The following is a 27327-nucleotide window of genomic DNA, read 5'->3' as shown; positions in this document are numbered from 1 at the left end:
AACCCTGGGGTGGGGGGAGAGGGGGGGCGTGGTTAGTTTTCAGTAATCGGTGTCGAGAAGGGAGGAAATGAGGCCAGCCGATTGCGCTAGCGGTTATGATGCTCTTGCAACTTTTCATGAAAAGACAGATGGTGTTTCTTAAAGAGCACGATCTTGTTAGCATAGAAACCGCACTCCCACTTTTCAGTCTTTCCTATGCAGATAATCTCCGACCCCCAAGAGTACCCCTGGACAATCTCCAAAATTACCAAAAATCTTAACATTCAACGTGAGAAACTACAAGTCCCAGGGTGTAGTGCTGCCGTGGAGAAACAGTAGCCGCCAGAGAAACTACAAATCCCAGGATGCAGTGCTGCCTCGGAACCCGAGCACCTCTTTGAGAATGACGTCCCTGCGGAAATCGGATCAGGGTCGGCGCTGCATGCTGGGAATCAGAAGACCCAGAATTGGATTGGTTGGGATTTGCAAATGACCGCGGCCCCCCGAGGTTGGCCAGTGGTACTGTCGGAGAAGGGGAGGGGGGCGCTGCGCACTTCCTGTAGACGGAAGCGGACGATTGACTGCGTCCCCGCCTCACCAGGTACTAATCTCCCGCGCGTTGTAGAAAGCGTCCGTGACCCGGCGGAAGTGATTCCTCTAACTGCCCCGGAACCCACGGCGGCAGGCAGCTGGGGGTGGGGGGGCGGCCCTGGAGTAGGGGCTGTGGCGGTGCGCGGGGACCCGGTGCGGTGGCTGCTGTGGCTGCAGGGCTGACGAGTGAGTCTCGGGCTGGGTGGGAACGGAGCTGCGGATCCGCGTGGAGGACGAGGAAGGCTCGTGCTGGGCGCGCACGCAATCCCACTTCCCACCCCTTCCCATTTGGGCGGGGAAGGAACGGAAGCTCTTAACCTCGCCGGGCCTCCTGAGCTCCTGGTTTGGGGGAGGGGAGAAGAGGGCGGCAGGACCTTTCTAGGCGCCGCTTGGTGGCCTCGGAAGAGGGTGAAAGGAGGGGCGGCGGCTAGCGAGTCTGGGCCTTCCCCGGGCTGAGCGCGGGGAGGGTGGAGTTAGGAGCATGGCAGCCCTGTCGCGTTTCCTTTCTGCTTACCCCGTGTGCACTCAAGATACGTCCTTTTCTTGGAGTCGGTCCCCAGTCAGAGGAGTGACTCTCACAGTCACAGTCCTCCTCTTTTTCCAGCTGCAGGACCCCGAGAAGTTTACCTTCTGGGCAACTTGTCGGACGATCTCTGCCCGACTTGATAGTTTGGGACTGTCGTGCATCTGCCTTCCAGTTTTGTCTGAAAGGTATCTAGTACAGTGGCCGTTGAGTTTATCTTATGGAACTAAAATCTCTTTCGTAACATGTAGTTGTAAAGTTCATGTCGTTAGTACGGGCATTTCTACTTAGCATTTTACTTTTTCATGTTTGTGTAGAAAACAATCGAAATCCTTTAGTTTGAGTTTTTAAAATCCTTTTTTTCAAACTGCTAAACTTGCTTTTTGATCCCCAAATGGTTGTTTCCTTTTCTGTTTAGTAGACTAAGATGATAAATCTCTGATCTCGCTTACATTATATTTGTAATTCATGATGTTGAAACATCACAGTTCACACACATGGATTCGTTCATTCTAGAGATACTATGGTAAGGAAACAGCTATGGTCCCTGTCATCTTGGATATTTATTTAATTGCCAGTGGTGATTTGGGGTTTATGTTTAATTTTTAAATGACTGTTATTTTTTCCCTAAGTATGAGATTTAACTAGTAACTACCATTTCAAAAAATATATATATACTTTATATGTATGTTTATTTCAACTTGTAGATGGCCAGTTTCATTACTTTTATAGTAATTCTGTAAGGTAGTTAGGCAATAGTAGTCAGAAGTTATGGTCAGCCCTATATATCAAGTTCTAAAGTAACATTTGTGTGTACCTTATAAAGTGTTTTTTTGGTGTGTTGTTTTTTTTTTTAATATAGATTTTTCAGTACTATAAAATAATCTGGAAACTCTTTGCATTTATACTGGTAAGTGTACATGCATTTTAGCTAACTTGTTATAAATGTTTACTGTTCCATTATTAAATAAGATCAGGAAAAGCCCATCGAGTGATGCCTGAAATTTCAAGCCTTGGTGACTAAGAAAACAATAGTACCATTCACTCAAATATTTATTGAGCATCTGCTATATGCCAGCTACTATACCAGGCCTGCCCTCATGGACCTTGGGGAAAGAGAGGAGATGCAATAAGTATATATAAGTATATACATATATACGTATATGTATATAAGCAATTATAGTTTCAAGTGGTGATAAATGTGAAGAAATTATGTCAAGATTATAGAGTTATGTCAAGAGTCAAATTAGGTGACTAGGGTAGGGGTGTCTTAATTTTGATAGGGAAGTGAGCAAGGAAGACCTATGTCTCTGAGGAGTTGATGTTTTGCCTGGAGACCTAAATAATAGGGAAAAGCTTTTAAGGTATCAGTAATGCAAATGTAAAGACCTTAAGAGAGGAATGAACTGAACCTATTATGATACTAAAATGGCCAACATACAGTATAGCCGGAGCATAGTGAAGGAAGAATGATGGGAAATAAAATCAGAGTAGTTAGCAAAGTCTACATAAGATACAACTTTATAGTACTTTTTCTGTTTGTAATGAGAGGCCATTAAAGGATTTTGTGCAGGGGAATGATACCTGATTTCTGTTTTTGATGACTGGTTGCTGGGTGGCAAATAGAGCAGTTGGAGGAAAGTGAGGAAACTAGTTCCTAAGAAGGCTGTAGTAGTCTAATTGAGAAATGGTAGCTTGAACTAGAGATGTAGGGTGGAAGTTTGTGAGGAATAGTATGATTTGGAATATAATTTGAAGATGGAGTCAGGTAGGTCTTGCCTTCACCCCTAGGACAGAAAAAAATTTGAGGAATCAACTGTTTTGCCTGTTTTGAGCATCTGGGTGAACAGTAGTACCACTTACTGAAATAAGGAAGACAGGAGGGTACACTGGTTTCTGAGGAATAAATCAGGAGTTTGATAATTATACAGCTCAGAATGTGTGCAAGTAGGCAAGTTGGATATCCACAACTATTGCCAGGGGCAGAGTCAAGCTAGGAAGATTATCTAGGGGTCATATTTTATTTTTTTTTATTTTATTATTTTATTTTTTTAAGATTTTATTCATTTGAGAGAGAGCACAAGCAGGGGGAGAGGCAGAGGGAGAGGGAGAAGTAGACTCCCCACTGAGCAGGGAGCCCGACATGGGACTCAATCCCAAGACATGGAGATCATGACCTGAGCTCAAGGCAGATGCTTAACCATCTGAGCCACCCAGGTGCCCCTGGGGGTCATTTTTAATAGGTATTATGTAAACCTGTGGACTGGAGGACATCAAGTGGAGAGTATTAATGGAGAAGAGGACAGATGACCGGGAACACTGTGGTCGAAAGAGGAGCAGCAAACAGTGATGGAAGCAGAAAAGCCAGGAGCGTGTGGCATCTGTAATACTAAGGGAAGAAACTGTTTTGGGAAGGCAGGAGTAGTCAACTGTAAGACCCTGCTAAGAGTTAGATGAGGATTAAAAATTCGCCATGTAAGCAAGTAAAGTAATGGAAATATGGTGAGCCCCTTGAAGGGACTAGTGGGCCAGAAGTCTGATCAGAGTGGGTTAAGAAGAAGTGAATGGTAGTGATGATGTTACAGCATTTTGATGTGCTGATGGGAATAATAGCAGGACAAAGTCCTTGGAGAGGTGTGCTTAATTTAAGTGGAAAGGTTGGCCTTGGATAGGAAGGATGGTTTTTCTTCAACTTTTGAAACAGGAGGGTGGACAGAGTATATGGTATGTAGATACAGGTAGGATGAAGATGGAAAACAGGCAATTGATGTGATGTCTTTCTGTTTTCTTCATAAAATAAGTAAAGTTGTCAGGGCAAGAGGAGGAGAAGGTGTTGGAGGTTTAGGAGAAGCTAGGATTTTTTCAGAGTAGAAAAGCTAGTTTACTAGGAGGATTTCTACAATGCCAAGTGCCTATTTAAAGTGTGTGGTCACGAATTTAAAGTTGAGATCAGTCAAAATGGTGTGTCTTTTCTCCAGCCACATTCATCTCTCTGGTTGAGGCTTGAGCTCACCAGAGAATTGGGTTTGCCCAGGATTGGGATGTGGGTGGGTAGATCAATCAGAGGAGAGAGCAGGGAGTTAGGGTATAAGGACTGTGAGATGTGCATGGTGCTAATCCTGATGAACTCTTAACAGTGGAATGAAGGAAGGTCAGAACTTGTTTTATATTTGTTTTTTATGTTTATTTGTAGCCTATCATTCTAAGCATTCTTTTAAATTATTTTGTAATATGTAGAATCTATAATTAGATACTATATAGTGGGAGTATTTGTTCAAACTTTTTTAAACCAAAACAAAGGCATTTGGAGATCACTGTCTAAGAGGGAGGTTAGGTAGTTTACAGGGGTGAGGCAGACAGACTCCGTGGAAGCACGTAGCACTCTGGAGCCCTGTGTTGTATGAGAGAACAACTCTGTTTAATAAAGATGGGAAATTGGGAATTACAGGCATTTGTAGAGGGAGGGAGAATTTCAGATGGGTACGATCATGAAATGGTGGCCCTGGAAGGGACTTTTAGACACAATTTAGTCCGTTGTATTTGAGAGATAAACAGGAGTCTTACCACTTTAACCTATCAGGATCTCAAGATAGAAATTTGGAGAGTAGAAATTCAGATGTTGCTTGCAATGACACTGTTACTTTGTGTACACTCCTTCCCCACCCCTCTTCTGATTTGGCTCATACTGTTTATTTTGCCTGGATCTCCCTCTCCTTCCAGTTCTGCTTGGTAAAAACACCTCCATCCGTAGGCCCAGATCAAAAGCTACTTTCCTTTTGTGGCTGTTCACTTAACAGATTCATAGTTCCAGATTTACTTCTTTAGGACTCCCAAAATCCTACTCCCCATCTATTAGCATCTGCAAACCTAGAGAATTTGGATTAGTTTTATTATCAGCATAAGTATCTTTTGAAAGGTTAATGAGACAGAAAACCATTTTGGATTGGTAATGTCTGTACAATGAAAGATACTTAAATTTAAGAAAAATAATAAATTTTTAAAAAAATCTTTCCCTAACTTTATTTTTTAATTGAGATATAATTAACATATCGTGGAATGCTCAGTGTACCATTTAATTTTCCAGAAAGTTGCCTCATGCTTCTTCGTAATCATTCCTCCAGAAGCAGCCACTGATCTATCACCATAAGTTCATTTTGCCTGTTCTAGAATTTCATATAAATTGAATAATACAGTATGTACTTTTTTGTTTTCCCATTCAGTATAATATTTTTGGTATTCACCTATGTCTTGTGTATTAGTAGATCATTCCTTTTTGTTGTAAATGGTATTCCTCTGTACATATATATCACAGCTTGTGTGTCATCAGGGTAACTTCGCATTTATTTTGAGTGAACTTCTGTGAACATTTTTTTTTAATCTTTTTTTTTTAAGATTTTATTTATTTGAGAGAGAGAACATGAGAGAGGGGAGGGTCAAAGGGAGAAGCAGACTCCCCGTTGAGCAGGGAAGCCTGCCGCAGGACTTGATCCTGTAACTCCAGGATCATGACCTGAGCTGAAGACAGTCGCTTAACTAACTGAGCCACCCAGACGCCCTGTGAACATTTTTGTAAAAGGTTTTTTGTGGGCAAATTATTTCTTGGATAAATACTTAGGAATCCAGTGTAAGGATTTAGGAAAGTCTTGTTTATTGTTTTGCCACTTGTAAATTGGTATGAAACCAGCTATAACTTACCAAAACGTAAATAACGGAGAACATCATTCACCATGATCTGGAGACCACTTAACATCACTGTAATGATTGTTGTGGTCTGCACCACCCTCTGTAATATTTCTGATTGATCATTTATGGCCAGTCTAAAATAGAGTTCTTAAATACCAGAGAGATCTCTTCTAATCAAGATTCCTAAAGCCCCAGGTGCCTGGGTGGCTCAGTTGGTTAAGCGACTGCCTTCGGCTCAGGTCATGATCCTGGAATCCCAGGATCGAGTCCCGCATCGGGCTCCCTGCTCAGCAGGGAGTCTGCTTCTCCCTCTGACGCTCCCCCCTCTCATGTGCTCTCTCTCTCTCATTCTCTCTCTCTCTCTCAAATAAATAAATAAAATCTTTAAAAAAAAAAAAAAAGATTCCTAAAGCCCCACAATTGATGACAGGCAGAGGGCTTGTTTCTAGAAACCAAGCCCTGCTGATGAAACATACTAATATAGTTGATTACTGAGTATTATTAGTTGAGTCATTATTCTAGTAGTAAAAACTTGATCATTTAGGACAATTAGGCCATGGCTAATTGTTAAGCATCAGAAATAGATGAGAAATTGAGGTCAATGCTTTTACTTTAAGTGACCTAATAGACTCCCTTAGTAAAAGCAAAGAACTGTCCTCTTTGACCTACTGTAGACTGCCACTGAGAACAAAACTTGTTCTTCAACTCAGGGATGTTTGGGAACAAGTTTCAACCCTAGGAGATTTGAGGACATTATCAAACAAACATTTTCAGATAACTGAGTTAGTTCTAGGAAACATAAAATTCCAGAAATCATGTATAGGAATACATGCTTCATACACTTGCATTTATAATTAGCAGTTTATGGTAGTGGTGCAAAGTTGTGAGACTGATGTTTTAATTATCATAATTTCATGAAATGTGGCTATGTCCTCGAAGTCTTTAAAATAAAAATTGTTTTAAGGATTAGAATTCATATTGACTAAACGTTAATGTGAAAGATGGAACACTATCTCCTTCTTTAGTCACTCCCTCCCTTCAGTATAGCCCAGAATATTTCCATAAACTTAAATGTTCTTTCCTAGAAAGAACAGTTTTCATTGTGGTTGTCTGAAAGCTCTAAGTTTATTCGATGCCAATGTCATGGGAAAACATGAAAATAATCAGTCTTGGTCAAAAGCATGGTATCACTGAATAACTTTATTCTCTTAGAAAGCTCAGAATAGTACTGTGTCTGTGGCAGATAACACTATTGTATGAAGCTTCACATTGTTAACATTACCACGTAGTTACCATTGTATTGAATACCTGGGTCACAGAGAGAGAACCTCCTTGCCTTGTGGAAACTTAAAGCTAGACAAAATATATCTAAAAAGACTTGTAAGCATTTGCATCTAATAGTGAAGAAAACTGTAAATTCCACAGTGAAGGAAAAATGGGGGAGGGGTACCATTTGCTAAAAGTATTAAGACTGCCTACACCAGAATTAAATATAGGATCATTGTTATGTTGAATAGGCCAGAATGAGAATTTTAATACCTCTTGGGAGCCATAAATCCAGTGACACTATAAGCACAATTCTGGGCAGGATAGTTTGAGGTCTTATTATAAATTGGAATTACCTCCTAACTTCTGTCAATTTGTATTACTTTGTTTTCCAAATTAATCATATTTTTTACATATAGTTAAGAACTAATCATCAGGCTGACGATCGTTCCCTTCTGAGCTGCTTGGTTCTACTTGTTTTGTTTTGTTTCGTTTCGTTTTGTTTTAAGATTTTATTTACTTGACAGAGAGAGATAGTGAGAGCAGCAACACAAGCAGGGGCAGAGGGAGAAGGAGAAGCAGGCTCCCCGCCAAGCAGGGCGTCCGACGTGGGACTCAATCCCAGGACCCCGGGACCATGACCCGAGCCGAAGGCAGACACCCAACCGACTGAGCCACTCAGGCTCCCCGTTTTGTTTTTTTAAGATTTTATTTATGGAGTGCCTGGGTGGCTCGGTTAAGCATCTGCCTTCTACTTAGGCCATGATCCCAGGGTCCTGGGATAAAGCCCGACGTCATTGGGCCCTCTGCTAAGCAGGGAGCCTGCTTCTCCCTCTCCCTCTCCCTGCTGGTCGGCCTGCTTGTGCTGTGTCTCCCTCTCTCTTTGTCAAATCAATCTTTAAAGAGAAAAAAGGAATTCATAATGGTCTTTTAAAAAAAAAAAAGATTTTATTTATTTAAAGAGAGGGGCCGCTCACAAGTGCGAGTGGGGGTAGGGGGCATGGGGGAGAGAATCCCAAGCACAGAGCCCAATGCAGGGCACAATACCAAGATCATACCCAACTGACTGAGGCACCTAGGTGCCGCCCCTTTTAATATTTATTTATATAAGTAATCTCTACACCAAACGTGGGGCTCAAACTCAAAACCCAAAGATCAAGAGTCATGTGCTTTTCCAGCTGAGCCAGCCAGGCGCCCCTATTTGTTTCTTTTTAAAAATCAAATTTAGGGGGGTGCCTGGGTGGCTACGTCCTTAAGCGTCTGCCTTCGGCTCAAGTCCTGGGAGTGATTCCCAGGTCCTGGGACTGATTCCCACATCGGGCTCCCTGCTCAGTGGGAGCCTGCTTCTCCCTCTCCCTGCCACTCCCCTGCTTGTGCGCGCGCTCTCTCTCTTTCTCTCTCTCTGACAAATTAATAAAATCTTTTTTAAAAAATCAAATTTAGGGATACCTGGGCAGCTCAGACAGTTAAGCATCTGCCTTTGGCTCAGGTCATGAACTTGGGGTCCTGGGATTGAGCCCAGCTGTGGGTCTCCCTGCTCAGCAGGGAGTCTGCTTCTCCCTCTTTCTCTGCCCCTCCCCCTCACTTGTGCTCGCTCACTTGCTCTCTCTCTCAAATACAATCTTTAAAAATAAATAAATGGGGCGCCTGGGTGGCTCTGTCGGTTAAGCGGCTGCCTTCAGCTCAGGTCATGATCCCAGGGTCCTGGGATCGAGCCCCGCATCGGGCTCCCTGTTCAGCGGGAAGCCTGCTTCTCCCTCTCCCACTCCCCCTGCTTGTGTTCCCTCTCTCGCTGTCTCTCTCTTTCTCAAATAAATCAATAAAAAAAAAAAAAAAACTTTAAAAAATAAATAAATAAAAATCTAATTTAAATCATAGTTTTCTTAAAAAAAATAGTTTTCTAGTTATTTACACTTTTGAACCTGTATTTTGGTGCATTTTATTTATTCTGCTGAAAACATGATTAATAGGCAAGAAACCACCTATTTTACATAAATGGCACCAAACTATACCTATCATTCTAATCTGCTTTTTAAAAAATTCACAGTTTATCTTGGTGGTATTCCCAAGTTGTTACACACATAGATTTAACTTTTTCCTTTTCACTGTCCATAATAAATATTAATAATTGTAGATACACTATTTCTATTTAGCTCATTCTTTAATTGATGAACTTTTTTAGGGTATTTTCAGTTTTTCATTTGTATACTCTTATAATCCATATCCTTCTGCTTGCCTTTGCACACAAGGCTAGTGTGTCTCTAAAGTAGGTATCAAGAATTGCTAGCCTTCTGATGATTCTGCTGCTGCCTTCCAAAAACTGTCGTGCTATTTATTTAGTATTACCCTTTTCCCCTCTACTGCAACACTTGATTCTTAGCACATTTTAATGTTTTTAGTTTGCATGTTCTGTGATTACTGTTGGGATCAAGCATTTTTGTACAGGTCTATTAGTTTTTTTTTTTTTTTTTTTTTTTTTTTTCTATTTTTTCCAGAGCTCAGTGGATGTTTTATATTTGGTTCTTTAATCGTAGCATACTTTTGTGAGTGATGTCAGCTAGACATCTAACCTTATTACTTTTTTGAAGTAAATAGCCAACGTAAAAAGAAAGATAAAAAGAATAGATTTGTAGCTCTTGCCATCATCTACTTAATAACCCAAGCAAATCAATTGAAAACTATTAGTACTATTAAGAGAGTTCTGCAGAGATGATGGGAATCAAAGTCAACTTTTAATGGATTTAAAAGCTTTTCTTTAAAACACCAGCAATAATCTTTCAGAAAGTATAATAGGAAAACAGACAGTATTCATAATAAAAACTATAAAGTACCTAAAAGTCCACCTAGCAGGAAATGTGTAATGATAAAATGGGACTTGCCTGACTATTTAGCAAACATGTTTATCACACTATTATAATGAAAATAGTGGATATATTGGTCAGGTATAAACAGATTAGTGAGACAGAATATAGTCTAGAAATTCCTGTAATAATATAGTAAACGATAATGGTAGCATTTCAAATCCAAAGAGTGGGCTGTTCAAAGATCTTTTTAGTGTTCAGTGATACTAGATTCAAAACTGATTTCAGTGTAGGTGCTAGGCTCACCTAGAATTTCTATTTGTTACTAAAAAATAAAAAACTATAAAAGAGTAATGTTGATATATAACACCATAAAAGCATAATAACATCCGAGGACTTTTTGTTCATGCTGTATCTTCTGCCTAGAACTATTTTCAACCTACTGCTCAACCACTGCTTTTACCTACCTAATTCATAATTTCAGACCTCAGCTCAGTTATGGAATAGATATTCAAATGTTTACACTCAGATTTTTCTAACCCCAAACTTAGACTTCTATAGGTAAGTTGTGGGTTACATCCAAATTTAATCATATTTTAAATATTTTGAACTTCTACATAAGAATTAGGATTACTTTTAACTGTTAATGTTAATTTACTGTTTTCTTGTTAGTGATGCGGAGTCCCTCCCCCACCTTTGTTGTATAAATGGTGAGATTGATTTACTTTATTAGGAAGTCTATAGAGAAGCTGTTGCTACCCAAAGGGCTTCTAAGAAGTGACTTTGCATGGTTGCTTAGCTACTGCTAGTTAAATAAACATCTTAGGGGCGCCTGGGTGTCTCAGTCATTAAGCGTCTGCCTTCAGCTCAGGTCATGGTCCCAGGGTCCTGGGATCGAGCCCCGCATCAGGCTCTCTGCTCAGCGGGAAGCCTGCTTCTCCCTCTCCCTCTCCCCCTGTTTGTGTTCCCTCTCTCACTGTGTCTCTCTCTGTCAAATAAATAAATAAAATCTTTTAAAAAAATTAAAAAATAAATAAACATCCTAGATGTTTTGCTCTGAAGATTTTCCAGATAGAAGGTTGGCAATCGAAGTTCTTTTTCTAGCTTTTCTAGCATTTTTTTCCTTTTTCGTTTTTTTTAGAAGAATGATTACAAAGCAGTGAACAGAATAAAATAATAATGACCAATGAATTTTTATCTACTATTATTATCATAAAGTGACACAGTACTGTTTAAATTTTAGATAAGTATCTAAGGATTTATATCAGCAGCTCTTAGCAGTAGTAGAAAAGTTTTCATGGGAGCCAGAATTGTTTACCGTGGTAGTATGGAATAATGGAAAGGGGTGTTTGCTCTAAAGCAAACCTACCTAGCTTTAAATCCTCATGCTGCCACTTAAGCTGTAGAAGCTTTAAGCAAGTAGCAACCTCTTAGCATTTCTTCACCTCTAAAATGGGAATAGTAATTCCCTTGTGAAAGTGTTGTTTTAAAATAATGTGTGTATGTCATGTAGTGCAATGTTTACCACCTATTAGCCCCTCAAATTGTTGGTAATGATGTGACATTGCCCCTGTTGCCCTTACCTCATATTAGATATGGTACTTTAAATATTTCCCTCCATGCTTTGTATTCTAGGCAAATAGATTTGATTCCTGCTCTCACTCTGGCATTGCCTGGAACAAATTCAACCCCTCTATATATCAGTGATGCTACCGTTTTTTAAGATGAGGGATTAAGTTTCTTTCCTGCTCTAAAATGTTATGTTTCATTTTCTTCGCCCTTCCCTTAAGGCTAGAATAAAATACTGGCTAGGAATTTCTTAGAGAACAGGATGTTTTCCTGGGGTTTTTTGTTGTTGTTGTTGTTGTTGTTTTTTAAGATTTTATTCATTTGACAGAGAGAGAGACAGCGAGAGAGGGAACACAAGCAAGGGGAGTGTGAGAGGGGAGGCAGGCTTCCCGCTGAGCAGGGAGCCCGATGCGGGGCTCGATCTCAGGACCCTGGGATCATGACCTGAGCTGAAGGCAGCCGCTTTAACAACTGAGCCACCCAGGCGCCCCGGATGTTTTCCTGTTAATAACATAAATATATGGGTATAAATCCTCTTTGAAGAAATGGTATGAAAATTAAAATTATTCAACATGAGCCCTTTTCCTTTAGCGTTCATCTTATTTTGTAAAATTTAAGATTTCTCGGGGTATCTGGGTGGTTCATTAGGTTAAGCATCTGCCTTCGGCTCAGGTCATGATCTCAGGGTCCTGGTATCAAGCCCCACATCAGGCTCTCTGCTTGGTGGAGAGTCTCCTACTACCTCTCCCTCTGATCCTCCTCCCTGCTTGTGCTCTCTCTCTGTCTCAAATAAATAAATAAAATCTTAAAAAAAAAATTAAGGTTTCTCACAATATTGAAGATTTTCTACCATGTCACTGTTAAATTTCAGAATTTTGGTAGCCTTTTGCAGCAAGGATGGCACAGTAAAATGTATTATAAATAGCACACTTACATAAGACGAGGGCAAGCCCTTTTATGAAGGCTACTTCATGTCCTTGGATTTATCATATTGTCATTCATTCAGCAAATACGTACTTTAGTATCCACTAGTATCTAGTAGATACAGGTATACAAAGAAATGATTAAGGCCAACAATCTCCTTCAAGTTTAATTCAACTCCTAAGGAACAACATCTGTATTTTTAAACTATTCTCAGAATAGTTACCTTAAAGAGGGGAAGAAACCAAATCTGTATTTAGACTACTATTCTGAAGGTGATCATCTTTTCTCAGATGTTCAGAAACTTGATACTGTTCCATATTATGGTGGCTGGGAAACTCTTGCATAGCAGAGAGTCCTTAAATTTGTAATACCAAGGACATTAAATAGTAATGGGTGAAAACATATTATTCCAGCATTAATCTTAAAATAGCATTGTTATATTTTCAGGAAACTACTAAAGTTCCTGTGGAAGTAAAGTAGAATTTCATAAGAACATAATGGGTAAGTTATATAAAAGTAATTTTATATTTCAACTAGTAGAAGCTGGTTTTTCTTCTCAAAGATAGGCCTTTGACATTGGTGAATGCAAATAAAAAAAATGATCAGAGTAGACTAAAATTAGTTGTTTAAATCCACAGCATCTGTTTATTACTACGGCACACCTCAGAGATATTGTGGGTTTGGTTCCAGACCACAGCAATAGAGCAAGTCAAATGAATTTTTTGGTTTCCTCATGCTTATAAAAGTTGTGTTTATACTGTACTGTAGTCTATTAAGTATATATAATACCTTAACTTAAAAATCATTTATTGCTTAAAAAAAATGCTAATAATCTGAGCTTTTGGTGAGTCATCACTGATCACAGATCACCATAACAAAAACACTAATAATGAAAAAGTTTGAAATATTATGAGAATTACAAAAATGTGACACAGACACACAAAGTGAGCAAATGCTGTTGAAAAATGGCACCAACAGACGTGCTCAATGCAGGGTTGCCACATACCTTCAATTTGTAAAAACTGCAAAGCACAATAAAACAAGGTATGCCTGTATGTATTTTTGAAAGATAGATAAGTAATGTTTTTGTGCCAAGTATAATTTGTGATTGCTAGTAAGTAATAGCAACTGAAGAAATTAGAAACTTTCCCAAAAAACATATAAAGTGCTTTAATTTGCAAAAAAATGCAAGAATTATAAATTTAATTGGTAATTGTTTTTATTTTCTGAGATTGGCAAAACCTGCTAAATATTTATATGCTTGAGTAGTCTATAATTTACAAGTTACTTGCATCCTTATGAGTCCCCCAGCTTTTTATTATGAAAAATTGCAAGAATGATACACTATGTAGCCTTCAGTGATTGTTAATGTTTTGCCACATTTGCTTTCCTTGTGTTTATTGGTGTATGGGTATTGTTTATATACCCATATACACACACATGGGTATTTTTCTGTACCATTTATTTAGTTGTATAGTATCACCTCACATCTAAATACTGGAGTAGGCATCTCCTAACTTGTCCATATTCAGAATTTCCCAGTTGTTTCAGTAGTGTTCTTTATTGCAGGTATGTTATAGACATACCTTGTTTTATTGTGCTTCATATTGCACTTCACAGATATTGTGTGGTTTTTTTTTTTTTTTTTTTTTTAACAAATTGAAGGTTTGTGGCCACCCTGTCTGGACCAAGTCTATTGGTGCCATTTTTCCAGCTGCAGTTGCTCATTTCATGTCTCTCACATTTTGGTAATTCTCACAATATTTCACTTTTCCATTATTATTATTATATTTGTTATGGTGTCAGTGATCTTTGATGTTACTATTGTAATTGTTGTGAGATGCCATGAACCATGCCCACATAAGACAGGGAACTTAATCGATACATGTTGTGTGTGTTCTGACTGCCGCACCGACCAGCTCTTCCCTCATCTCTCTCTCTCTCCTCAGACCTCCCTATTCCCTGAGACACAAAAATTGAAATTAGGCTAATTAATAACCCTACAATGACCTCCAAGTATTCAAGTGAAAGGAAGAATTGTACCTCTCTCACTTTCAATCAACAGCAAGAGATGATTAAGCTTAGTGAGGAAAGCATGTCAAAAGCTGAGACAGGCCGAAAGCTATGCCTCTTGTGCCAAACAGTTAGCCAAGATGTGAATGCAAAAGAAAAGTTCTTCAAGGAAATTAAAAGCGCTACTCCGGTGAACACGAATAATAAAAAAGTGAAACAGACTTATCGCTGATGGAGAAAGTCTGAGTGGTCTGGATAGAAGATCAAACCAGCCATACCAGTCCCTTAAACCAAAGCCTAATCCAGAGCGATGCCCTGACTCTTCACTTCTGTGAAGGCTGAGAGAGGTGAGGAAGCTGTAAAAGAAAAGTCTGAAGCTAGCAGAAGCTGGCTCATGAGGTTAAAGGTAAAGCAGCAAGTGCTGATGTAGAATCTACAGCAAGTTACCCAGACCCAGCTAAGGTAATTAATGAGGGTGGCTATACTAAACAGATCTTCAGTGGAGATGGAACACCTCATATTGGAAAAAGATGCCATCTAGGACTTTGATAGCTAGAGAGGAGAAATCAGCACCTGGCTTCAAAGCTTCAAAGGACAGGCTAACTCTTGTCAGGAACTAACGCAGCTGGTTATTTTCAGTAGAAGCCAGTGCTCACTGAACATTGCAAAAATCCTAGAGCCTTTCAGAATTATGCTAAATTTACGCTGCTTGTGCTTTATAAATGGAACAAAGCCTGGATGACAGCACATCTATTTACAACATGGTTTACTGAATATTTTAAGCCTACTCTTGTTACTTTAGAAGTACATCTCGTAAGGTACAGCTGCCACAGATAGTGATTCTTCGGATGCATCTGGTTAAAGTAAACTGAAAACCTGTAATTCACCATTCTAGACGCCATTAAGAATACATGTGATTCATGGGAAGAGGTCAAAATATCAACATTAATAGCAGTGTGGAAGAAGTTGATTCCAACCTTCATGGATGACTTTAAGAGGTTCAGGACTTCAGTGGAGGAAGTAGATGTAGATGTGGTAGAAATAGCAACAATTAGAATTGGGAGTGGAGCCTCAAGATGTGACCGAATTGCTACAATTTCATGATAAAACTTGAATAGATGAGTTGAATCTTATGGATGAGCAACGAAAGTGGTTTCTTGAGATGGAATCCACTCCTGATAAAGATGCTGTGATAATTGTTGAAATGACAACAAAGGAATTAGAATATTATGTAAATTTAGTTGATAAAGCAGTGGCAGGGATTGAGAGGATTGACTCCAATTTTGAAGGAAGTTCTGCTGTGGATCAGATGCTGTCAAACAGAATCACGTGCTACAGAGAAATCATTCCTAAAAGGAAGAGTCAGTCGATGCAGCAAACTTCACTGTTGTCTTATTTTAAGAAAATGCCACAGCCACCTCAGCCTTCAGCAACCGCAGCTCTGATCAGTCAGTGACCCATCAGCATCAAGGCAAGACCCTCCACCGGCAAAAAGATTACTACTCACTGAAAACTCAGACAGTGGTTAGCATTTTTTAGCAATAAAGTATTTTTAATTAAGGTATAAACATTTTTCTTTTAGACATAATGATACTGCACACTTAATAAACTATAATATGCTGTAAACAAAACTTTTATATTCACTGGGAAACCAGAAAATGGATTTGACTCACTTTTGCATTATTTGCTTTATTGTGGTGGTCTAGAACTGAACCCACAGTATCTCCAAGGTATCCCTGTGTTTTATATCCAGGATCCAATCAAGGATCACTTACTGCATTAATCTGTCTCTTTAGTCTCCTTTAAATAGTTCCCTACTTTTGGGGGCATGAGGAGTGAAGTCTTTCATGACACTTTAAAATTTAGATTTATCTGAGTGTTTACTCCTGATTAGATTCAGATTAGACATTTTGGGCAGCAATAGTACATAAGTGATTTTTATATTTATTAATCTTATTTGAGGGATTTTTAAATTATTAGCAAATGAATAAACCAATGGATATTTGTAGCTTGAATACTTCAGCTTTATCCTCTGTACTCCTTTTTGTAGGGCTTCCTAAGTTTTTAGAATAAGCCTTAAGACACTTTCTTTCAGATATTGGTAACCATAAAAATTAAAGTTTTGTCAGTACAACACTGTGGAAGTTATAGGTGTTAGAAAGCTCTTAAAGGGCTATACAAAAAATGTATACTCCCAAGAAGGTTACATGGAGCTAGCTACTGTCGCTGAAGCCGGCGCGGTGGCAGTGAGGGGGCTGGCCGTAGGGGCACAGCTGCCCTGTCTCCTTACCTCTGCTTTGGATTTCAAAGGCTCTGTTTGTCTGTATTCATCACTTCAGTCATGTAATAATTTAAACTCAGAAATAAAATGTTTTGATCATTATTTTTATGGATCAAGAGTAAAGATACTAAGTAAAAAGGAGCCCTAACTTCTAGAAGTAGGAGCTTGTCAGAGAAGGTGAAATCATATGACATACATTCTTTCGTAAATGCACACAGTGCATCTTATGTTAACATTGAGTATTTCCAATGATTTAATTTAAAGTTTTACTATTTGATAATTTTGTTTGAGCTTTCAAATTTGAATGTGTTGCTGTGTTCACAAAAAAAATTGTTAATACTTCCATGAAAAATACTGGTAAATTTACATCTAAAGTAACAGCCTTGAATGTAGTTTATTCTGACATTGGAAAATGTTCAGAGAATAATAAAACAAGGAGTTAAAAAAACTTAAAATCTTGTAGATGTGGGCGCCTGGGTGGCTCAGTTGGTTGGGCGGCTGCCTTCAGCTCGGGTCATGATCCTGGAGTCCCAGGATCGAGTCCCGCATCAGGCTCCCTGCTCGGCAGGGAGTCTGCTTCTCCCTCTGACCCTCCTCCCTCTCATGCTCTCTGTCTCTCATTCTCTCTGTCTCAAATAAATAAATAAAATCTTTAAAAAAAAAAAAAAATCTTGTAGATGTTACCATACAGAAATGTTTCTGTTCTGAGTTACTCAAATATTAACCTTGGTAAATTGGCTTATTTTTAATTTTGTGATTCAAAAATCATTTTACTACTTACTGTACTTTAGATGGAGAAGAGAAAACCTATGGTGGCTGTGAAGGCCCTGATGCCATGTATGTCAAATTGATATCTTCGGATGGTCATGAATTTATTGTAAAAAGAGAACATGCACTAACATCTGGAACAATAAAAGCCATGTTGAGTGGCCCAGGTAGGTACATGTCTTTATTTTCTGTTAATAAATCTTCACTTTTAATGTGTTTTTACTTGAATTAAGTGACTCATAACATTAAATGAGACAGTAACTGTTCTAACATTATTGCATGGTTATGTTGCATTGGAAAAATTGATTTTTGCCAGTTCCTGTTTTCAGTTATTTACCCTAATAGGAAGAATCTTTTCCCTACATTAGTTACCATGGTTAATTTCTTCACCACAAAAGGACTCTGATGGTGATTTGTGCTCCTAATTATATATAAAGTTGATTTTTAGAAGTTACCACTTCCCAAACATCTTTTTTTTTTTTTTTTTTTAAGATTTTATTTATTTGACAGAGAGAGACACAGCAAGAGAGGGAACACAAGCAGGGGAAATGGGAGAGGGAGAAGCAGGCTTCGCGGAGCAGGGAGCCCGATTTGGGGCTCAAACCCAGGACCCTGGGATCATGACCCGAGCCGAAGGCAGATGCTTAATGACTGAGCCACCCAGGCACCCCTCCCAGACATCTATTCTTAACTCTTTCTTTCTCTTTTTTGTTCCTTTGAGATAATTTTTGTTTTTTTACCTCAAGGAAATTTTTTTTTGAGGATTGGAATTTTCGAGAGCATACAATAATACCAATTTTTACTTTTGGAGGAGACACCAAACTGCACAGTAGCTGCACCATCTTACATTCCTACCACCACTGTATGAGTATTCTAGTTTCTCCACATTTTCAGACATTTCTGTTCCCATTTTTTTGATTGTAGCCATCCTAATGGGTGTGAAGTGGTTTCTCATTGTATTTTGTTTCAAGATTTATTTATTTAAGAAAGAGAGTAACAAGCAGGGAAAGGTACAGAGGGAGAGGAAGAGAATCTCAAGCAGACTCCCCGCTGAGCACGGAGCCCAATGTAGGACTCAGTCTCAAGACCCTGAGATCAGGATCTGAGCGGAAACCAAGAGTCAGACGCCTAACTGACTGAACTACTCAGGCACTTTCCATTGTATTTTGGATTAGCATTTCTCTAAGGACTGATGCTAAACATCACTTCTGGTGTTTGCTATACATTTATATATCATCTTTGGAGAAATGTCTATTCAAATCTGTTGCATATTTTTCAATTCAGTTGTGTGTCTTTTTGTTACTGAGTTGTAAGAGTTCTTTATAAATTCTGGATGCTAACCCCTTATCAGACATACCATTTGCAAATATTTTCTTATAACAGTTCTATGATTTTATGTATTAATTTTTAAAGACTTTACCTATTTAGGGGCGCCTGGGTGGCTCAGATGGTTGAGCGTCTGCCTTCGGCTCAGGTCATGATCTCAGGGTCCTGGGATCGAGTCCCGCATCGGGCTCCCTGCTGAGCAGGGAACCCAATGCGGGGCTCAATCCCAGGACCTTGGGACTATGACCTGAGCCGAAGGCAGACGCTTAACTGACTCAGCCACCCATGCATCCCCAGTTTTATGGTTTTAGCTTTTACATTTAGGTCTTTGATTTTAAGTGAATTTTTGTATATGGTGTGAGGTAATGATTCAGCCTCATTCTTTCTAATGTGGGCTTTCCAGTACCATTTGTTAAAGAGACTGTTCTTTCCCCCATTTAATGGTCTTGACACCTTGTTGAAAATAAGTTAACCATAGCTATGTGGGTTTATTTATGGGTTCTCAACTCTCTTCCATTGAGAGTCCTTTTTTTTTTTAATTTTTTTTCTTTTAAGTAATCTCTACACCCAATGTGAGGCTTGAACTCAAAACCCTGACATCAGGAGTTGTATGCTCTACCCACTGAGCCAACCAGGTGCCCCATTCCATTGATCTATTCTTATAATACCACAATATTTTAATTACTATCGCTTTGTAGTAAGCTATGAAATGGGGAATTATGAAGCCTCTAACTTTGTTTTACTTTTTCAAGATTGTTTTGGCTATTTGAGGTCCCTTGTTTGTTTTGGGGTTTTTTAGTTTTGATTTAAATTCCAGTTAGTTAATATACAGCATATTAGTTTCAGGTGTACAATATAGTGGTTCAGCACTTCCATGCAACACCCAGTGTTCATTACAAGTGCAGTCCTTAGTTCCCATCACCTATTTAATCCATCCCCACACCTACCTCCCTTCCAGTAACCATCAGTTTGTTCTGTGTAGTTAAGAATCTGTTTCTTGCTTTGCCTCTCTACTTTTTTCCCCCTTTGCTCATTTGTTTTCTTTCTTAAATTCCGCACATGATTGAAACTGTATGGTATTTGTCTTTCTCTGACTGACTTATTTAGCTTAGCATAGTATCTGGCTTCATCCATGTTGTTGCAAATGGCAGGATTTAATTCTTTTTTATGGCTGAGTAATAGTCCTGTGTGTGTGTGTGTGTATACACACCACATACCACATCTTCTTTATCCATTCATCAGTTGATGGATACTTGGGCTATTTCCATAATTTGGCTATGGTAGATAATGCTGCTATAAATATCGGGGTGCATGTATCCCTTTGAATTGGTATTTTTGTATTCTTTGGGTAAAAACATAGTAGTGCAATTGCTGGATCATAAGGTAGTTCTATTTTTAACTTTTTGAGGAAACTCCATACTCTTTTCCAGAGTGGCTGCACCAGTTTGCATTCCCACCAACAGTGTAAGAGGATTCCCCTTTCTCCACATCCTTGCGAACACCTGTTGTTTCTTGTGTTGTTGACTTTAGCCATTCTTTCTTTTTTTTTTTTTTTTTAAGATTTTATTTATTTATTTGAGAGAGAGAATGAGACAGAGAGAGAGAGCACGAGATGGGGGAGGGTCAGAGGGAGAAGCAGGCTCCCCGCCGAGCAGGGAGCCCGATGTGGGACTCGATCCCGGGACTCCAGGATCACGACCTGAGCCGAAGGCAGTCGCTTAACCAACTGAGCCACCCAGGCGCCCCATTCTTTCTCTTTTTTTTAAGATTTCATTTATTTATTAGAGAGAGAGCACAAGTAGGCAGAGCGGCAGGCAGAGGGAGAGGGAGAAGCACGATCCCCGCTGAGCAGAGAGCCCGATATGGGGCTCGATCCCAGGACCTGGGATCATGACCTGAGCCGAAGGCAGATGCTTAACTGAGCCACCCAGGCGCCCCCGACTTTAGCCATTCTGACAGATGTGAGATGATACCTCATTGTAGTTTTGATTTGCATTTCCCTTATGATGAGGGATGTTGAGTATCTTTTCATGTGTCTTTTGGCCATCTGTATGTCTTCTGTGGGAAAATGTCTATTCATGTCTTCTGCCCATTTTTTAATTAGATTATTCAGTTTTTCGGGTGTTGAGTTTTATAAGTTCTTTATATATTTTGGATACTCGCCCTTTAGCAGGTATGTCATTTACAAATATCTTCTCCTATTCCATAGGTTGCCTTTTAGTTTTGTTGATTGTTTCTATTTGAGGTCACTTGTAATTCCTTTTCTATATTTTTTACTATGGAGATTTTAAAACACACATAAAAATAGAATAGTATGATACACTTCCATGTACCCGTCAACCAGCTCCAGTTTTATCAACGTTTTGCCAATCTTATTTCATCTATTACCAGTTTTTTTTACGAGTATTTCAAGGAAATAAGTCCCTGCTAGTGTCATTTGACTTGCAAAATCTATGATAGTTCCCCTGCATGCTCCCTTTTTTTCAGTTCATGAATTTTTCGGAGAAACACCGTTATTTGTAAAATGTCCACATCTAGATTAGACTTAATGTTTCATCTTGTAAGCTTATAATTAGAACTCTAGAGGTTTGATTAGAATCCAGTTCATTTTTCTACATAAGAATACTTTATAGGTGGTACGACTGTATTCCTATTGTCTCAATCTTTTAGCAATGTTGAGATTGATTAGTGGGTTCCAGGATTAGCAAGCTGATTCATTCATCTATGAACAGTTCTGCAGTCAGATTTTCATATAATGCTTGTAGCATTCATTGTAATTATTGCTGAGATTTACTTCATTTGGAATTACAAAACAGTGATTTTCTAACTCTTATAATATCTTCTGCATTTATTAGTTAGAATTCTCCTATAAGGAACTATTTGGTTATCCTGAAATATACTCTTTATAGCAAAGAAAAGATAAATGCTTGATTTTTTTTTCCCTTTACATATAATTTTTCAGTGTAATGAAATGATTCTTCAGCATCCTCCAGTAGCAAAGAGTATTTTGTTTTTTGTTTCGGTTTTTTGGGGTATCATTTTCAACTTGTGACTTTTTATTATTTTAATTTTTTTTTAAATCTAGTGCAGTCCTCCTCACTGGTGCTCAAATTGCCCCCATTTGCTCAATTTTTATGCCAGAAGGAGCCACATCGGGTTGGCTCCTGTGTCCTTTTGACATGGCTCTGGTAGTCTTGGATAGCTATACTACTTTCTATAATAAGATTTCTTTTTTCTTTTTTTTTTTTTTTTAAGATTTTATTTATTTATTTGACAGAGAAAGACACAGCGAGAGGGAACACAAGCAGGGGGAGTGGGAGAGGGAGAAGCAGGCTTCCCGCTGAGCAGGGAGCCTGATACGGGGCTCGAACCCAGGACCCTGGGGTCACGACCTGAGCCGAAGGCAGACGCTTAACGACTGAGCCACCCAGGCGCCCCTCTATAATAAGATTTCTCAGGCTTATTTGATACATTATTCTCTAATTTTGAAAACAGACATTTTTCCAAAGAGCTGTTTTCTTGTAGTGGAAAATGGTACTTAGGAACCCCAGTCTGGTTGTTAGCAGTACTCATTGCTCATGGGTTGAATTACTTTTGGACTTTTCTACTGGGTAGAGCTAGGATGTACTTTAGAAAAACAAGGTCATGGGTGTCAACAAATTTTAATTAATAATAAAATTAAAGATGTTTGGTTTTTGTAAGCTTGATCTCCTTTAGTTTATCTGCAGCCCAAAACTAATGTTTGCATGAAAAGGAATGAAGTACTGATACACGCAACCTTCAAAATATGATGCTAAGTGAAAGGAGCCAGACACAAAAGGTCTCATGTGGTAGGATTCCATTTGTATAAAATATCCGGAATAGATAAATCCACAGAGACAGAAAGATTGGTGTTTGGCAGAGGCTGGGGGGTGGAAAAACTGTTTAAAGGGTATGGGGTTTTACTTTGGGATGATGAGAATGTTTTGGAACTAGATAGCATTGGTGGTTGCACAACACATTAAATGTACACTGAATCGTATACTCTGAAATGGTTAATTTTATGTTATATGAATTTCACCTCAAAAAACCCCAATGTTTGTCTAATATCAAAAGCTTACTGGGCACCTGGGTGGCTTACTGGTTAAGCATCTGCCTTCGGTTCAGGTCATGATCTCAGGATTCTGGGATCGAGCCCCACATCAGGGTCTCTGCTCAGCAGCAAGTCTGCTTCTCCCTCTCCCTCTGAGATCTCTCTCACTCTCTTATAAATAAATAAATAAAATCCTTTTTTAAAAAAAAAAAAAGCTTACTAAGTGTCTTGGTAATATTTCATGCATATGTTCAAGAAAGAGAGTTTTAGTCATTGACAAACCAAAATTTACCTCATTGCTATGAATTCTTCATTCAATCCTGCTCTCTTTTCTTCTCACCCCACCCCCAACCAATAGACAGTTATTAGAAAACTTATAAAAAACTACATTCTCAGAAAGCACATTTTTCTACCTTTTATATTCAGTACACAGTGCTAGTGCTAGACTGCTAAGAAACTATTTTATCCCTCTAGTAAATGCTAAATGCTGTAAACTCTATATAGCTAAAGAAATTTTGAGAGATCATTAAAAAGTTTATAAAGTGTTACTAAAACAGGGGCGCCTGGGTGGCTCAGTCGTTAAGCATCTGCCTTTGGCTCAGGTCATGATCCCAGAGTCCTGGGATTGAGCCCCGCATCGGGCTCCCTGCTCCACGGGAGGCCTGCTTCTCCCTCTCCCACTCCCTCTGCTTGTGTTCCCTCTCTCATTGTGTCTCTCTGTGTCAAATAAATAAAATCTTAAAAAAAAAAAAAGTGTTACTAAAACAAAGGGAAATAGCTTATGAGGAGCTCTCCTTAACATAGTCACAATTTTGAAAACTAAAGGGGGAAACAATGGGTTTGCTTTCTTGAGAAAATGTTTTTAAATAGCATTACATTTATTACTTATTTTTACATGTCAACTCATTATAGCACAGGGCTCCTGATGATCCACAAAGACTTGATCCGTAAACTGAATCTTCTAAAAGATTTGTCTTTTTTTTATCCTATTCACCCTTACTTAATCATGCCACCATGATTCTTAGGAAAAGCTAAAGTGTCCAGAGTCCTGGAAGAAAATTAGAATTTTAAAATACAGTCTTGATTAATCTCAGTTGCGATCTTAATAAAGATTTTTTTATATTTATACTCGAAATCGGAGTTACATTATTTTGTTTGATGCTAGTTCGGTTCATTCTTTTCACATTGTATTAGTTTGCTAGGGCTGCTGTAACAAAGTACCATGGACTGAATGATTTAAACAATAAAAATTTACTTTCTCATAATTCTGAAGGGTAGGAATTTGAGATCAAGGTATTGTTAGGGTTTCTTCTGAGGCCTCTCTCCTTGCCTTGATGGCTGTCTTCTCCCTGTGTTCTTCACCTTGTGTTCCCTCTGTGTGGCTATAACTTAACCTCCTGTTCTTTTTTTTTTTTAAGATTTTTTTTTTATTTATTTATTTGACAGAGAGAGATACAGCGAGAGAGGGAACACAAGCAGGGGGAGTGGGAGAGGGAGAAGCAGGCTCCCTACTGAGCAGGGAGACCGATGCGGGGCTTGATCCCAGGACCCTTGGATTATGACCCGAGCTGAAGGCAGACGCTTAATGACTGAGCCACCCAGGCGCCCTTAACCTCCTATTCTTATAAGGATACCAGTCATATTAGATTAGGCTCCACTCTAATAATCCTGTTTTGTCTTAATTACCTCTTCAAAGACCCCATCCCATGGGTCATTAAGCAGCACCCATACTAAAACTGGAATGATACAGAGAAGATTAGCATGGCCCCTGTGCAAGGATGATACACAAATTTGAGAAGCATTCCATGTTTTTAAAATGTTTCCTGAACAGAAAAAAAAGAGTGGGGAAAAAGATCCTATCTCCAAATATGGTCACTTTTGGAAGTACTGAGAGTTAGGACTTCCCAACATAGGAATTCATTCAGCCTATAACAAACCTACTCCTTTTCTTTTACAGGTCAGTTTGCAGAGAACGAAACTAATGAAGTCAATTTTAGAGAAATTCCTTCACATGTGCTATCAAAAGTATGCATGTATTTTACCTACAAGGTTCGCTACACTAACAGCTCCACAGAGATTCCTGAATTCCCAATTGCACCTGAAATTGCACTGGAACTGCTGATGGCTGCGAACTTCCTAGATTGTTAAATAAAATAAATTATAATAAACTGTTAACTTTTTTCAGTATTTAATACCTGTAGTTGAGTTAGTAATTTTTTCATATATAGCATGTTGCCTGTGTGCAGTTGAACTTTAAAGTTCACTGCAAAGCAGATTATCTTCTGTTCTTTTGCATAGCAATCAGAGTTGAAATTTGTTTGCTACATCAACAAATTAAGGACATTTTCACAAATTGAGAAATAAACAAATATGCCAATTCGTAGGTGGTTTTGCCTTATCCTTTGGATGGGATTTTTAAAATTAGAGCAGTGGTGATATAGTAAATACTGAAATTTAAGCATTAATGAACACATTCTACAGGTAAATAATGGGGCTACGTATTTTTGTGTTTTCAGTGTTTTTTTTTTAAACCTATTCTGATAGCCGTTGTTAGCATTACTAGAGTTATGCAAATAATTGCATTATAAACATGTTTATAACTTAGCCAAAACATTGATTTTTATAACTGTCAAAGACATAAGAGGTGACATTTCTTATGTGTCTTTTGATAAACTGCAGTATTGTTTAAGTGTATCTTGTCTTTTTGTTTATTGCTACAATTTAAGAACTTTATTTAAAAGCAATTTTGGAAGATTACTAGGAATAGCTTTTGGAGCAATCACTTTTTGAACTATAGCCACATGGTCAACAAGTAAACTACATGACTGATTTCATGTGCATTCTGCATTTTGGCCAATCCAAAGTACTGTATTTCATTGACTATAAAGCTTCCTTCACAATTTCATTCTTCTTAAATAGTCCCTTGTTGTGACTGCACTTCTGATTATTTAAATATGTCTTAAAGGATTCATTATGGACTTTATTCAGCTCTTAAAAGCTAGACTTTTCTGAACTATTCCAGTCTTCCTCCAACCAACTGAAATGTTAAATTTAAAAACGTGGAGTGATACAGTGCAAATCTTACAACGCACTTTGATGTAGTTTATGAATTATCTTCTATTAATTAAAATATGTCCCAATAAGTATGATACCCATAATCTGTGGGTCTTTTACTGAAATCAGACTTAATAAAGAGGTCATTCAGCTTTTATACTAAACAGACAAAAAATTTGAAAAACTATGACAGAGCACCTCTGCTTAGGCATGGGAAAAGGAGCACTGGAGTAGGGTTTATTATTATCTCTATCTTAGTAATAAAATAAAGCTGTCATTATAGGAGATATATAGTTAAGCCTTCAGCTTAGTTCTTTAAGACTGGTTTAATATGGGCCAGTTTTTCTGGAACCTGCCAAGAACATAAACAACCAAGATCTATAAAAATAATTTTTCCTCAAAGAAGACCTAACATTGTACTTTCCAGCTTACTGAAAGCAATTAAGTATGTTAATTGCATATATTTTAGTAACTTCTCAAGACATACTGGTACATATTTTAGTATAGAAGATTATCAAGTACAAGAATTATATTCTGCTACTTGCTGACAAATAATATCAAAAACCTAAATGATGATCTTAAAGGTCAAAGTGAGAACTAGAATAAAGTTCAACTTTGACCAGTTTTAGTAGGTTACTCTATGTGTTAGATCCAGAAGTAACCTTAAGTTTAAAATACTGAAATAGAACAAAGATTAGGAAAAACTGTGTATCTTGCGGCAAATGATACTTGCATGTTAATAAAGGCTCTTGACTGAAAGGTTTGATGAACACTTGGTGTTTGATCTTTTTAACTTTTTCTTTTTCTCCTGAGAATTCATGAAACTACTTGCTTCAGGACATCTTGCCATATGATTTAGTAGCAAGAATTTTTATTTGGTTAAATCAGAGATAATTTTATATAGCATTGAAAACAGTTTTCTGACACTTGGTAATTAGTTTACTTTCCAAATTAGGGGCAGATCTGCCCAACTTTCTTTTTTCTGCACACAAACTGTTAGCACAAAATCTTGTTTTATTCAGTTAATATTTCATTTCTGTACTAAGATTATCTTATGCTTTTTAGATTGCTTATCTTTCATGCAATTATTGACAAATGACAGTCTCCTTACTTTTGAAGTCTTGTTGATACTAAGAAATAAAATTTACCGTAAGCAGTAAATTCAGCTCATGTTAAAAGAGAAATAGATTTAGAGACATCTTGCTATGCATGGAATGGTCATCTTAGTGTGAGCCATATTGCTAAATTTATCAATTCTTTTCAAAATATTTCAAATATTCTGAGAAATAATATAAAACTTAAAGATTTAAAAAAAAACTTAAAGATTAAGGAGTGTTTAACCCTAGTAATTCCTATTTATATAATTTTCTATAAAGAAATTTCATACAACTTAAAGTTTGGATATATCCAGACTTAGCAGTGCTAAGTTGAGCTTTTGATTGGTTATCTCTAAGTTTGATAAGACATTTAAGATCTG

The 27327-nt window shown here is 38.2% G+C and overlaps 1 protein-coding gene and 1 non-coding gene across 6 annotated transcripts; both read left to right on the top strand.

The window, feature by feature from the left end:
• The first annotated feature begins 444 nt into the window (after positions 1-444).
• Positions 445-26622, top strand: ELOC (elongin C). 5 transcript variants are annotated; one of them, XM_021688648.2, is made up of 4 exons: positions 562-580; positions 12784-12837; positions 17422-17565; positions 24754-26622. In XM_021688648.2, exons 2-4 carry the CDS (start codon positions 12834-12836, stop codon positions 24942-24944), a joined length of 339 nt encoding a protein of 112 aa, XP_021544323.1. In that variant the 5' UTR covers positions 562-580; positions 12784-12833; the 3' UTR covers positions 24945-26622. The 5 variants fall into 5 exon arrangements, with proteins under 5 accessions (XP_021544320.1, XP_021544323.1, XP_021544322.1 ...); XM_021688647.1 differs by lacking the exon at positions 562-580 and adding an exon at positions 656-756; XM_021688649.1 differs by lacking the exon at positions 562-580 and adding an exon at positions 1983-2003.
• On the top strand, positions 24507-24609 carry LOC123324655. The gene has a single exon (XR_006539932.1). It is a non-coding gene; the product is annotated as a U6 spliceosomal RNA (small nuclear RNA).
• Positions 26623-27327: the final 705 nt, after the last annotated feature.

This window comes from Neomonachus schauinslandi, chromosome 4 (genome assembly GCF_002201575.2).
Source record: "Neomonachus schauinslandi chromosome 4, ASM220157v2, whole genome shotgun sequence".
NCBI classification, from domain to species: Eukaryota; Metazoa; Chordata; class Mammalia; order Carnivora; family Phocidae; genus Neomonachus; species Neomonachus schauinslandi.
The sequence above is the reverse complement of the archived record's forward strand: the minus strand, read 5'-3'. Positions and strand labels throughout refer to the sequence as shown.

Bases quoted from the DNA above. Each gene is read 5' to 3' on its own strand.
- ELOC (XM_021688645.1), top strand. From the start codon at position 469: ATGACCGCGGCCCCCCGAGGTTGGCCAGTGGTACTGTCGGAGAAGGGG. The intron at 581-17,421 runs GTACTAATCTCC...ACTGTACTTTAG, and splicing joins CTGCGTCCCCGCCTCACCAG to ATGGAGAAGAGAAAACCTAT. The intron at 17,566-24,753 runs GTAGGTACATGT...TTTCTTTTACAG, and splicing joins AGCCATGTTGAGTGGCCCAG to GTCAGTTTGCAGAGAACGAA.